Source organism: Dermacentor variabilis, chromosome 8 (genome assembly GCF_050947875.1).
Source record: "Dermacentor variabilis isolate Ectoservices chromosome 8, ASM5094787v1, whole genome shotgun sequence".
In the NCBI taxonomy this organism is placed as follows: Eukaryota; Metazoa; Arthropoda; class Arachnida; order Ixodida; family Ixodidae; genus Dermacentor; species Dermacentor variabilis.
This window is the reverse complement of record NC_134575.1, coordinates 168,202,661-168,217,776: the sequence shown is the minus strand read 5'-3', so window position 1 is coordinate 168,217,776 and position 15,116 is coordinate 168,202,661. Positions and strand designations below refer to the sequence as shown.

Genomic DNA, 15,116 nt, shown 5'->3' with positions numbered 1-15,116 from the left:
AATAAAAGCAATAGAGCGGTCTTGTTCCATGGCGTACGAGAAGAAACTAAATGAACGTAATCTAAGGTATATGCTTGCAAAACTGCTCGAGAAAGAATGCGAAGCGCGAGGTAAATGGATCGATGACATTAGGAAAACGAAACGAAAAGTTGAAGTGATAGAAGAGGAGATTTACCGTGGTGCGCTGGTCCGGGCGTGAGCGGAACATGTAGCTGCTGGGGAAACGCCGTCTAAACGAGCGCTCGGAATTGAAAAAGCCCACGCTCGTCGAAATCACATAGACAACATAGAATGGGGGGGCGTCTTATCGGATGATAACGAACATATTAAGCGTGCATTTTTTCAGTACTATCAGGCGTTGTTCGCTTTACATGTTGCCGACACGAACACGTTTAAGGATAAGTTCCTTGGGGCACTGCCGCGACTCAACGATGAGCAGAAGGATAGGTTAGAGCTGCCAATAACCGAATCAGAGGTAGAAACGGCGATAGACAATTTAAATCCTGGTAAATCGCCAGGGCCGGACGGGTTAAGTGCGGCGTTTTACAAAGATTTTAAGCGTGGAATCGCGCCAATATTGACGTTAGTGTTTAATGACGCTTACGAAATTAACGAATTGCCTCCGTCTTATGCAAGATCACACACTGTCTTAATCTCCAAAACTGACGAAGCAGAGAAGTTACGACAAGTAACAGCGTACCGGCCAATCGCACTCACAAATGTGGATTACAAAATTTATATGAAAGTTTTAGCGCGAAGATTACAGTCAGTAATCCAGGAAATCGTTGGACCGCATCAAACGTGCGGGATTAAGCGACGATCTATTACGACTAATATTCACACAGCAAGATGCGTGCTGGAGTGCTGCGATATTACAAATAGCCGCGTGGCCATCTTGCAACTAGACCTTGAAAAAGCTTTCGACTGTGTCGCACATGAAATTTTGCTTTGCATACTGGACCATGTCAACGTTGGTTCTGTTATTCGCGAGGGTGTCGCCCTGGCGTATCGGAACTGCACGACGAGATTGATCGTTAACCAGAGTCTGGGGGCACCCATTAGCCTGCAGCGGTCGGTACGCCAGGGTTGTCCACTCAGCCCTCTTTTGTTTTGCATCTACATAGAGGCGATGTGCTTAAACATCGTGAAAAAACAGACAATTCCTGGCTTTCGGTTGCAAGCAGCGGAAGTCAAGCTGTTGGCATATGCGGATGATGTGGCGGTTTTTTCAACAAGTAGGGATGGTTTAACTGAGGCTATTAAATGTGTAGAGAACTTCTGCCAAGTCACAGGCAGCAGAGTGAACTTAGCAAAATCACTAGGGCTCTGGCACGGAGAATGGCAATCGACGCCCGACCACTTTGCAAACGTGTCCTGGGTTACGACCCCAACGAAGTACTTGGGAGTACCTCTAGGATGCTACCGTGATAGCGCGACATATTGGACAGCGCAGACGCATGATACACGTGGAAAGGCGGAAAGGTGGAAAGCAACGAACTTATCGATTTTTGCTAGAGCTACCGTGTGCAATCTGTTCTTTATTAGTAGGCTGTGGTATGTAATGCAGGTGTTACATTGTGCAAGGCTCAATGTACAGAAGCTGCATCGAATCTTCGCCATTTTCGTGTGGGATGCGCAATGGGAAAGGTGCAGCCGAACAAATTTGTTCAGAGGAGTCAAGAATGGTGGATTGGGCCTGGGACACCTTTTTTTGCGGCAGATTGTTAACAGGTTTCTTTTCCTTCGCGACGTCAGCGATCCTTTTTTGCGCACCGCATGCCAAGTAAGGCTTGGGCGCGCGTTGCCAGACTTTGTTGTTTCAACCGAAACACTCACGGGAGGCATTTTTGGATATTTTAGAGAAGTTGTCGCAAGTGTACGATTCCTTGCAACGAGGTTTTCAGACGAATATTTATGCACTGTCAAAAAGAAAACGTTGTACAAGGATTTGTGTGACGTTGTTCTGCCGGAGCCAATGTACAGAGCCTTGTACAGTGGAGGCCCTGGTAGGGACGTGTTAAAGAGAGTAAAAAGAATGCAAGTTGCGCCAGGGGTTAAAACCTTTTTTTTTAAGGTGCACACTGGAACGTTGCCAGTAAAAATGTTTTTACAGGAAAAGGGCTTATTTCTTCCATGGGGATCTCACTGCCTTATCTGCAAACAACCAGAAACACTAGATCACGTCTTTCTTCATTGTTGGGGAGGGGTATTTTTTTGGGACGTACTACAAAGAACGTTAAAGAAACAATTTCCTCTCGACCCTCATGGGATACGGTATCTACCCATTACTAACGAGGATGGTTTTCCGTTTGATTTAATAGTGTTAATTGGCCTCCACAGTATTTGGCGCTCTCGAATGGCAGGATACTACTGCGATCCCGACGCACGACCTACGCGAATTTATTTCCGTGAAACTGTCCATCGGTTTGTTGAGATTTTGAAGGCCGGTGGCGATACCCCCGAGTGGCTGTCAAGGATGGAGCCGTTGATGGCTCTAAATGAATTTTAATGTGGCGAAGCCAGCCCCCTACCAGGCTGTTTATGTCAATACGACGTGTTGATTGTATCTTTTATGTTTTGTTGTGTGTATTGCTATTGCTGTTCTTTCTTTGTCAAAGTCAGGCAATAAAGAAATAAAAAAAAGCTCGTGGCTCAGTGGTAACGTCTCCGTCTCACACTCGGGAACCGTGGTTCGATTCCCACCCAGCCCATCTTGCAAGTTGTTTTTTATTCATGAAGTGCCTGCTGGGATTTATCGCTCACGGCCAACGCCGCCGACACCGACGCCGACGACACCGGCTTTTCTGAGACACGAGCTCCTTAACGCTGTCGCGTTAAAATGAATGCCGCGCCGAGCAGCGGAGCCGGCGCGGCGTGTACCAACTGGTGTACGAAAGGCGCGCGCCTAAAACCGAAACCGGAAGGAGTTAATACCATCCGCCTGGTGTGCTACAGTCAATTCGGCTGCGGGACTCTATGAGAGTGTCCGCTCTTGTTGAAATTTCTCTATGGTACTGCGCCAGGGTCGTCTGGCCGGCCGGTCAGTGCCTGATAACGGCGCAAAGCCAGGATGCGCCTGTCGGTGTCTTATTTTTTGCACCTAACATCATTTCTAAAAGCCCAGCAAGAGTAGCGCATGCGTACAAAGTTCACTGGAAGCGCAAGCTGCGTCTGCTAGGCATGACACCTCCCCTGTACCGATTAACTGAGCTTCCCTGCTTATCGGAGATAGCGAGTGCGCATGAACGAGTACGTGCGCGTTCCACAGCAAATGCATTGAATATACTACGCCCAACACATACTGCTCTCGCACGACATCCACGAAATCGCGCCTGACAATAATCTTCTGACGACGCCTCGCGCATGTTTCAGTACCTTGTATTGGTGATCAAACGGACAATAACGCCAACTTCAATATATAGCTCGGAAATATCGCATGCGATAGTGTCGACAACCTAGGTAATAAAGGGCCAATTAGAATTTCATATATAGATTCCGCGGATGTATCTCCGACGATCGCTTTAGGTGATATCACTGACAGGGCGGTAATTCGTTGGTGCAGCAAAACCGGATGAGCTGATTTCCTGATTGAGCATGTCACGCGAAAGCGATAGTATCGCCGAAATTAATTGTCCAAGAATACGCCCCATATGCCTCTTTTGATAACTCGGCACTAGTCACCCCACTGCAGTGGTCGGATGATAAACCAGTTGGCTGCTTTGGAAGGTTTACATTAAAATTTCTTCTACATGAATTTGTTTTCTAGAGCGTTCATTTGAGATGGTAATTATAATACACAAAACTGCAAACATACTTGGCGTATAAATTAAACATGCAGGGCAGTCTGTGGCCTCTGCCCTAAATCTGTGAAATCTGTGTTACACGGTGCATTTTCAACCACAATTGTGTCCATTCCGCACCTTTCACACATGAGCCAATCTCGATCGAGAAATTTCATTTCGACAAGGCTCAATCGTAATAAATATGCACCACGTGACAACCGCATGTGTCTAGATTTAGGCGCCTAGTTTTTGGCGCCAAAGATAGGACCCAGACAGTAATAAAGGACATACGGAAGACCCCCTTCTCACAATGTACGGCGCTGCCCCGATAGGTGGCGCGACACTCGCCCGCTTCTCCCCTTCGTCTCGTTTGAGCGCATTGGGGCCGTGCGTGGACCGGTGCGAGTATGCCTCAATGCCCTCGCAATTAATAAGTTTTCTCGCTCTCTTCCTTTCCAACTTCCAGCGTCCGTCACTCCAACCCTCGTGTTCAGGTGACGCGGCTCCTCTTTCCGCTCACAGCGCGATTCCTAGGTGCAGCATCTGATGCGGGACGCCTCTGACGTGGTCGCTGCGCCATAGCGCGTCTGGTGCGAAAGCGTCCCCAGTGATGTGTGCCGTGCTGCTGGCGAGGAGTCATGCGTCTGCGTGGTGCTCCCAAGCGAGATAGAGGACGATCCCATCGAGGCGTCAGCTCCATGATCGCGTCCGCCTTCATGGCGCGTCGCGGCTCGGCTGTCCGTGGCGATCACGACGTTTGGCTCGCGTAGATCGTTTCTCCCTCCAAGACACCGAGTTCTTTGGCTCGTTCCGCTTGCTCAGGCGCACGTTTCGTGTTTCTGTGACTCAAGAGCATGCCGAGCGAATCAGCGGGCGGTGCGAACGGGGTGCGATAACGCTATCGCGTTCCACTCTTGAAGGCGAAGCTTAAGCGTCCTCCAAGTTTTTGCGTTCATTTACGGTGGCTGCAGCTTACAACGCGGCCGTGCGGGCGCCTTATTTTGAAAGCGATCTGCGACGTGGCCAAAGAGCGCGCCCGCGGGGGCTCATCTTCTAAATGATCTGCGATGTTTGCAGAGTGCGCGTAGAGTCAGTAGCTTCGTATGCGCTGTGCTTTTGATGTTTCGTTCGCACTGAAGAGATGCACAAAGGTGATTTCTATCGCTGCTGCTGCCGCGATTCCTCACTCCAGCATTCTGACAGTGAGTTTCCGTGCTCATCGAGTGAGATGTGCTTATGTTTGCCTGTGTGCGCGTGTCACTGTGCTTGTTAATTTTGTTAAAACACGTTGGTAGGCTAGTTGGTTTGAATCCATGATAGAATGGGAAAGCAAGACTGAACAAGGACGGAGAAAGAAGCAGACACACAGAAAGAGCGCTGTCTCTGTGCTGTCTTTTCCATGTCCTTGTGAATTTAGTTAGTAAGCGAATGACTGCAAGTTTATACCGCGGATAAAGCTACTATGCTTACTTCCCGTAGCTATATAGCTTTTTATAGCGTAGCTTTCCGTAGCTAGATAGCAACAGTGCAAACAAGAGACCAATCAAGAGGATCACCGTCAAGTGGCCAGTCTTATGCATCAGTGTTACGGAAACCCAGATGACAACAGGCAGAAAGTAATACACAAGAAAGCTCCAGTACTCGCACACATCTCTCTCAGCGACCTTACTCATCTACTGCAGAAGTTAAAAAAAATGAAATTATGGGGTTTTACGTGCCAAAACCACTTTCTGATTATGAGGCACGCCGTAGTGGAGGACTCCGGAAATTTCGACCACCTGGGGTTCTTTAACGTGCACCTAAATCTATGTACACGGGTGTTTTCGCATTTCGCCCCCATCGAAATGCGGCCGCCTTGGCCTGGATTCAATCCCGCGACCTCGTGCTCAGCAGCCCAACACCATAGCCACTGAGCAACCACGGCGGGTCTACTGCAGAAGTAACACCAGCTAATAGCGAACATACCACAGCATCGGTGACACAACTGATTTTGCCAATGCTTTTCGCAGCTCTTAAGGCAATCCTGTCTGCTCTGCCGGAAGCAAACAACCTACGAGAAGTGAAAGCCTTGTTGCCTCTAGAAGCACTATTGTGTCAACAATCCGGCCGAAATTGCGGCAGGCAGAGCATGAACAACCGTTACAAAAATGTCTCAATATTTCAGTGGAATGCCAACAGTCTTCGAAGGAAGTGTGCTGACTTTCGTAAACTGCTTGTGCAATACAACTTCCGAATAATTTGCATTCAAGAGGCGGGAATCAATGACGACTTTCGCCTATCAAATTATGTGATATACAAGACTTCTTGTCAAGGTGCTGTTAGCAGAGTGCAAAGGACCTGCCATCTTATCAAATTCAATCCAGTGATTCAGACTTTCCGGAATTCATCGCATGTAAAGTATCATTTGGAAAGCTCTGTATAACAGTGATTACTCTATATCTACAACCTTCAAACCGGATTTCTGTAGAAGCGCTAGTGGATATCTTCAAAATAGCTCATTCTAATGTATTTATATGTGGCGACTTCAATGCACACAACACCATCTGGGGCAGTGATCATTGTGATGCACGGGGTAACGTTATTGAGTGCGCCATAGATAAATGCAAATTGACTGTTTTAAACGATGGGTCGCCAACATTCATTCGTGGATATAATTACTCAAGCTGCATAGATGTTACCCTGCGTTCACATGATCTAGTGAATGGTGTGGGATGGACAACCGGTATGGAAACGTGCTGAAGTGATCATTTTCCAATCCTTGTTTACCACCCTAGCATGCACTGTGATATCAGGCGTTACAGCAGACTAACCAACTGGCAAGCTTTTCGGTACCGCCTAACGGATCAAATTAATCAACATGCAATAGCGGAAAAATTTACAGAATTTTTGCAGGCCAATATGAACATATGCACAAAGAAGGTCCCAATTCCAAAAGACTATGCTGCAGTTGACGGAGAATGTGAACACCTAAGAGCCATCCGACGTCGATCCGAAAGAGCTTACCGACGGAGCGGAAGTTTAGAAGCATACAGAAAGGCTCAAAATATACACAATGTAATGCGCAGACGAATGGAAATTTAGGCAAACGGCGCTGGCGCGATTTCTGCGGCACGCTGTCTCCTCACACGGCTGTCCCACGAATTTTTCTAGTAATTCGTTCTTTAAGCGGACCTGTAACACAGAGCTTCCCATTTCGTGCTCTCGCTGTAGCTCGGGACACGTGTGAAATAATAGTTGCAGATGAATTTTGTGAGCTTATTTCCAGACCTGCTTTTTCATCGCAATGTGCAGAATTTGATATTTCGGTAGTGTTGGCTAAGCGAAAAATTACTGCTTGCTACTGTGCCCAACATCCTCAATTAGATCATACTTTCACATTAAGCGAGCTTCAATGTGCAATTGCATCATGTCGCCAAAACTCTGCTGCTGGGCCGGACGGCATTACGTACAATATGCTAAGAAACCTCGGACCGACAGGTACAAATGCTCTCTTAGACATCTATAATAACTTATGGATAGAGGAAACTGTACCTGACTCTTGCAAAGTCGCTCGAATCATACCAATTTTAAAACCTGGCAAGACGCCCTTGTGCCTTGAATCCTTCCGCCCGGTTAGTTTGACAAGTTGTTTATGCGAAGTAATGGAGAAAATGATTGACGCGCGACTTCAATGGTAGTGTAATGAAACGAATGTGCTGTCCAACTACTTAGTAGGTTTTAGAAAACATAGATGCACAATGGATGTAATATTAGATATAGTAACCTGTGTGGAGCACGAGCGTGCACGTGGGAACATGACTATAGCAGTATTCCTAGACATCAAGAGGGCATTTGACACTGTTAGTCACGTTCATGTTTTGCTAAGCATGTTGGAACTTGGTCTGTCTGGCAGGTCCTTGCGATGGATGTCTGAATTTCTATCAGGTCGCAAAATATTTGTTCAGACGGGTGAAGGAAAGAGTGCTGAACATGTTGTCAAACAGGGAGTACCACAGGGAAGCGTACTCAGCCCCTTCCTTTTTAAATGTGTCATGGCTTATTTAACAAGAAGGCTGCCATCACAGTTAAAGTTTTCACTGTATGCAGATGATGTGTGTGTTTGGACATCTGGGTCTAATGCTCAACCACTTCAAATGGCATTGCAAGACGGCATAAATATAATCAGCAAATTTTTGAGAGAGAGAGGAATGGTACTATCACACGCAAAGACAGCTGTATTGCCCTTCACTCGAAGGCAGTTAAAAAATTTCACTCTTAATCTGGAAGGACACCCTCTGATGATTGTCACGTAGCATCGATTTCTAGGCATAATACTTGATAGGCAGCTATCCTGGGCACCCCACAAAAAAAAAACTCGAAAACGAGGTCAATGCCATAGTGACTGTACTTCGCAGACTTGCAGGCACGTCATGGGGCGGATCAGTATCGTCCATGCTGACTGTTCACAATGCAATAATACGACAAAAAGTTGCGTATTCCGCTCCCATCTTACACGGACTTCCCCACAGGTCAGAAGAGCGACTTCAAAGACTTTTAGCTAGAGGACTACGCCTATGCCTAGGAGTTCCACGAGCGACTTCTAGTTCTCTTGTAATAGCTGAGTCTCGCCAATCACCATTTCCAGTTATGCGAACTACAGAAACATGCCGGCATTATTTCCGTCTTCAAACCCAGCATAAAAACCACCCATTGGCTCTAGACATAATGAAACGAGATAGAAGTTATGTTCATGTAGAAATTCAAGAAAATCTTCACATATTGCCAAGAAATGAATTTTGGAACTAAGACATCGAATATCCTCCGTGGCTGCTTACAGTTCTAAAAATCGAATTGTCAGTAGATGAGATATTCACCAAAAGAGACATGTTCATTCGAGCTGCTCAACAACTAGCGCTGTACCAGATATATATGCGGTATTCAGGATACACACACGTCTATACAGATGGCTCCAGTACAGCAGCCTCTTCAACTTCATCATTCATTATACCGCACCTCAACAAACAAGAATCATTTACGTTATCTCGTGCGACTTCGTCCACAACGGCTGAACTGTTCGCAATCCTATGTGCGATAAAATTTATATTATCAGTAAGAGATGCGCAAAAATGGGTAATTTTCAACGATTCACAGGCGGCTCTAACATCACTCTGCAACACAAAGGGGAAAACATTCAGTGACAGTATAATATATGAAACACTTAAAAACCTCACAAAGGCAAGCGAAGCGAAACATTCAATAGTATTCCAATGGATACCAGGGCATTGCGACATTCCTGGCAAAACAGCAGCACGATAAGCGCACCTCAAAGATGATACGGCTCTGCTCCCAATATCAAAGGATGAATTACGCTGCATTATAAGGGCAACGTCTCTCAAAATGTCTAGAAACACTTGGTTTGACCAGAATTCGAAGAGCTCGGACTTATCATATTGATCTATTCATTGAATTCAAATTTCCATTGTCAGATAGAACTATGGAAACCCTTATTCATCGATTAAGGCTAGGCACTGCCTACACAAAGTATTTCTTACACAGAATTGGCCGTGCGGAAACCCCCGAATGTGATTGTGGATTTGTAGACGAAGATATATATCACCTCCTTCTAGATTGCCCACATCACGACACACCAAGAAGCCGACTTAAATCAGCGCTAATTAAATTAGACCGCAGACCTTTCAATTTAAGGAAACTTTTGGACCCTTGGCCAACAACGGCCTTACAGAAAAGGGCTTTAAAAGCACTAAAGACTTTTCTTGAAGACAGCGGCATTGCTGGACGTTATTAGCGCTTTCATTGTTCCCTTTATTTCATTGTCACTGTATATATCCATCTGTTTGTGAATTATGTTATGTTGACTGTTCTGTTGTGACTGTATGTGATAATGCATTTACACGATGTATGTACCACCCACTGAATAGACATTGTGTTATTAGGCGACAATATCTTTTGTACTTTTGAGACTTTCATCTACATAAGTGTGGAGAAATTTACATTGTATATTGTATGTACCATGTATTCCTTACGTCATAGTCTTCCTGTGGAAACGTTGCGTGATAAGTCCTGATGCTTGTGTGAAAAGACTATTTGATATGTAACCTTGAACCCTGTACGATGTATGACGGAACCACTCAAGAGATGAGGAGTAGCCGGGGCCTTAAACTGTGCGCCAACATCACCTTATATCATATGAATAAAAAAAAGGGGCCCCAGGTGGTCAACATTGCCGGAGTCCGATCCCACTACAGCGTGTCTGATAATCAAATCTTGATTTTGGTGCGTAGAACCCCTGAATTTATTTTTTAAATTAGTTTAGCGCGCAGGTTGTCCAGTCTTGCGTTCTTTGCGTTTCTTTTATTTGCGCTACCATTACTTCTGCGTTACCATTACTAACCCAAAAATAAGCTACCTCATGTGGCACTGTGCTCCTCCTTTGGATCACATGAATCTCCTTTCCCCAGGTCGCGCCCAGTTTATAGCACTGTGTGATTTACCTGCACGTGAATGTCGTATTTACCTGCAAGGTTCGCACATGGTCTGTAATTATCCAATGCGCTGTGTCCCGCAGATTGCTAGAAATTATTCAGAACCTGCGCAAGAGCTACGTGGTTTGGCAGGAGGTGTTCGACAACAAGGTGAAGGTGAGTGTAACGATTCTTTCTGCACGCCAGCTGACGCTTGTCTGCAGACTGCTGAATGACAGCATTTAATTTTGTTTAGTGTCGTACCTAGCCGCTTGAATTCATTGTGCATTGGTATGATCTAAATTATCTGCAAGTGTGTCGCATTAAACCGGCGTGTAACCATTGATACTATGACACAAATTGACGCCACGCGACAAGTGTCTCAAAAGCGAGATGTCATTTGTACATTATGTCGAGCAGCATATCTGTCGAGAACATCGAATGCTTAGAGTGTCCAAGCTCTAATGAACTATTGGCTCATTTAATGAGAATAAACTCAAGCAGGTGTATTTGCCTGTGCCATCGAGAAGTCATCAGTAATTATTTGGTTGCCGATATCCATGTATTCAACTACGAATAAGGACCTAACTCGATAATTACTGTCATTGATAATGCAAAGGACGAGATGCCAATAAGGAAGCTGTAGACAGCTACACGAAACATAAAACTGGGATCTTTTGCGCAAGATATTATTAAACTGCTTAATTTTTCCAATTGAAGAACAAAGCTCGCGAGACCTGAAAAATACCGCGTAAATACGCACCGACCCGCACAATATGCACGACAAAGCAGCGCCCTCAAACGCCCTGATAGGGAAATCTCGCCCAAAAAATATTTAGTCAGGATACTTACGTATATACCTGTTCCGCAAGTACTGAGCTAGCTCGAGGGTTTATATGTTTCATTGCTACAAGTGAGTCGTGGAAACAGTCAATGCGCAGTTAATTTTGTGCAGCAATACATTTCGAAATACTTTCCGTACCTAATGATCCGGTTTTAGGGCACTACTTTTGTGTGTTGGTGCGTTGGTGGGTGATTAGTGTTTTCTATCAAATGCCAATAGCATTCTTTGCCTACTTAAACCGTTTTGAGTCTGTCCGTCCGTCCGTCCGTCCGTCCGTCCGTCTGTCCGTCCGTCTGTCCGTCCGTCTGTCCGTCCGTCTGTCCGTCCGTCTGTCCGTCCGTCTGTCCGTCCGTCTGTCCGTCCGTCTGTCCGTCCGTCTGTCCGTCTGTCTGTCCGTCTGTCTGTCCGTCTGTCTGTCCGTCTGTCTGTCCGTCTGTCTGTCTGTCTGTCTGTCTGTCTGTCTGTCTGTCTGTCTGTCTGTCTGTCTGTCTGTCCGTCTGTCTGTCCGTCTGTCTGTCTGTCCGTCCGTCTGTCCGTCTGTCTGTCTGTCCGTCTGTCTGTCTGTCCGTCTGTCTGTCCGTCTGTCTGTCCGTCTGTCTGTCCGTCTGTCTGTCCGTCTGTCTGTCCGTCTGTCTGTCCGTCTGTCTGTCTGTCCGTCTGTCTGTCCGTCTGTCCGTCCGTCCGCCAGGTATGTGCTCCTGGTCGTAATGCCATTATTCTCGCTTCATTGTCACTTCAGATGCGTGATATTATACGCGTCATGCAACCGTCATTACAGCTTCTACGCCGACCCAGTGGCCCAATTTGTATTACCGCTTGGCCCACTAGGTCTGGGCTCATGCTTGTGATGTCGTTGTTGCCTTTCATCATCGTCATTGTAGTTTCAAGATTAGACTTTTGTCATACCATCGTATTTACGCCATCGTGATCGTATAAACTTCGTGATATAGCAATTGCCACACCAGTGTCACCCTCATTCTTCGTCATCCCGTTCTCCTCATACCGTTACCATCACCTGGTCGTCACTGAGTCCTCGTCATGCATTAGTCGTTATACCATTCTCGGGATTCCATCGCGCTCCGGCCATAATGCTCATAGTAACCTTGACAGCCGATTCCCGTCATGCCATCGTCGTCGTACCGTTGTCATGTTATCATCGTCATCATCGTCACGTTAGCGTTTCGCGATCGTCGTTACTTCGGGAACGTCATGTAACTGGCATCACGCTGTTGACGTCGTACCACTTTCGTCGTCATTTCAGCTCCGCCTTCTCATCTGACACTTGTCGTGCCACCATCGACCATACAGAATTCGTGCATTCCTTGTCGCACCGCCTTGTGATGCCGTCGTCGTTCAATCGACGTCATTCCAGCTTCGTGATCCGATTCTCTTTATACTATTGTCGTCACGACATCTCAGTCATAGACGTTTCACGATACAGTCATCGTCACTCCAATTTCATCATATACTCGTCATCCGATTTCGATCATGCCGTTGTGATGCCATCGTCGTCACTGCATCGTCGTCATACATTCGTTGTTATACGATTGTCGGAATCCTGACGCGTTCTTTCCATAGTCGTAATTGTAACTTCCACATGCGACTCTCGTCATGCCATCATCGTCATACCGTTCTTGTCATGCTATTGGTCATCACGATGTTGCTTCACCGTGATTACATCAGTTACGTCCTCCCATTGTGGAATTGCTGTCATGTTCATACCACCTTCGTCGATTCATCGACGTCATCTCTTGTTCGTAATTATGTTCCTCATTCGTTGTTCTTCATTCAATCCTGATTATGCTGAATCCTCATTTAAACCTGAGGTGCAGCGGTGGCGTAGAGGTAGAGCATCCTCGCGTGTAAGAGGACCATGGTTCATGTCGCAGTGCCGCGCAATTTTCCACCGGATAAAAAGAATCCGCGTGTTGATAAAATTTCATAAACAGGCCTGGAGTGCGGCCTGATCCCGGTGACCAGAACCGGTTACGCACTCCATCACCAGAGCAGGATTGGCCACCCTGGTGCAGTACTTGGCCACAACCTCTTATATCAACACAACAATCAAACCCCGGCCCTCAGTCCCCAGCAGCTGCGAAGCAACTGAGCACGGCGGCGGTCAGACCTGTGGCGTAGCAGAGGCTGCTAAGAATCCCTGGATCCGGACAGGCCGCCATTGGAATGTGAACCTGTCAACGTTTAACGCTAGAACGTCATCTAGTTAGGCGAGTCTAGTAGTGCTATTGGAGAAATTAGAGGGCAGTAAACGGGACATAATAATGCTCAGTGAAATCAGGAGGACAAATGAAGCACATACAGTGCTAAAAAGTGGTCACGTCCTGTGCTACTGGGGCTTAGTGGAGAGACGAGAACTAGGAGTCGGATTCCTGATAATAAGAATATAGCTGGTAACATACAGGAACGCTATAGCATTAACGCGAGGGTGGCAAGTCTTGTTGTGAAACTTATTAAGAGGTACAAATTGAAAGTCGTACAGGCCTACGCCCCTACATCCAGTCATGATGACAAGGAAGTCGAAAGCTTCTATGAAAACGTGGAATCGGCGATGGGTAAAGCCAAAACAAAGTACACTATAATGTTGGGCGACTTCAATGTCAGGGTAGGCAAGAAGCAGGCTGGAGACAAGTCAGTGGGGGAATTTGGCATATGCACTAGGAATAACAGGGGAGAGTTCTTAGTGGACTTTGCAGAACAAAATAATATGCGCATAATGAATACTTTCTTCCGCAAGCAGGATAGCCGAAAGTGGACGTGGAAGAGCCCGAATGACGAGACTAGAAATTAAATAGACCTCATATTCTGCGCTAACCCTGGGATCATACAAGATGTGGACGTGCTCGGCAAGGTGCGCTGCAGTGACCATAGGATGGTAAGAACTCGACTTAGCCTCGACTTGAGGAGGGAACGGAAGAAACTGGTACATAAGAAGCTGATCAATGAGTTAGCGGTAAGAGGGAAAATACAGGAATTCCGGACAAGCTACAGAGCAGGTATTCGGCTTTAACTCAGGAAGAGGGCCTTAGTGTTGAAACAATGAACGACAATCTTATGGGAAACATTAAGGTGTGTGCAATAAAAGTCGGTGGTAACTCCGCTAGACAGAGAAGAGAATAAGAAAAAAAAGAAAAAACGGATAAGAAGAGAGCACATCGGCTGAGGGAACAAACGCGGGTTATAGACATCTTAGTTGAAATCAAGAAAAAGAAATGGCCATGGGCAGGACATGTAATGAGGAGGGAAGATAACCGATGGTCATCAAGGGTTACGGGCTGGATTCCAAGGGAAGGGAAGCGTAGCAGGGGGCGGCAGAAATTTAGGTGGGCGGAGGAGATTAAGAAGTTTGCAGGCACGACATGGCCACAATTATTACATGACCGGGGTAGTTGGAGAAGTATGGGAGAGGCCTTTGCCCTGCAGCGGGCGGAACCAGGCTGATGTTGTTGATGACGCCACGGTTTTCATTCCATCATTGTCATTACGGCATCGTCCCACGAACGCTATTATTCATCTGTTGCCATACTATTGTCGCCACGGCTTCTTGGTCGTACCATTGTCGTCATTCTCGCTTCTTAATATGGTTGACACCATGCTGTCTTCTTGATACTCCTACGGAAACTAACACTGGCCCAGTGGTAACACAAAGAAAATGTGGCACTGGCAAGTACGTCATAGCCTAAGCCAGCCGAACTCTTACCAAAGCTGAAGCCAACTACCTTATGACTGAAAAGCAATGCTTAGCCACTGTGTGGGCTCTTGCTAAATTGCGGCCTTCGCTTTACCGTGGAGCTGTTGACGTCGTAGTCGATCACCACGCACTTTGCTAGTCGTCGTCACTCAAAAAACCGTCTGTCCGCCTCGCGCGATGGGCGCTACGTCTGCACGAATACGACATCAGCGTTGTCTACCGCTCCGGGTGGAAACATTCTGACGCCGACTGTTTGACACGTTCGCCAACTCCACCCGATGTCGACAGCCTTTTGCCCCTGACACCCGCTTTGTTACTTTTAG

General features: G+C 46.6%; 1 protein-coding gene across 7 annotated transcripts in view; it reads left to right on the top strand.

The window, feature by feature from the left end:
- Positions 1 to 15,116, top strand: part of LOC142590715 (beta-hexosaminidase subunit alpha-like) — a 254,126-nt gene that overhangs the window by 129,134 nt on the left and 109,876 nt on the right. For all 7 annotated transcript variants that reach the window (XR_012830233.1, XM_075703140.1, XM_075703137.1 and 4 more), the window contains one exon: positions 10,348 to 10,420. Coding sequence is in view for 6 of the 7 variants with exons in the window: in XM_075703140.1 (XP_075559255.1) it covers positions 10,348 to 10,420 (73 nt within the window). In the remaining variant the exon portion in view is untranslated. The remainder of the gene's footprint in view (positions 1 to 10,347; positions 10,421 to 15,116) is intronic.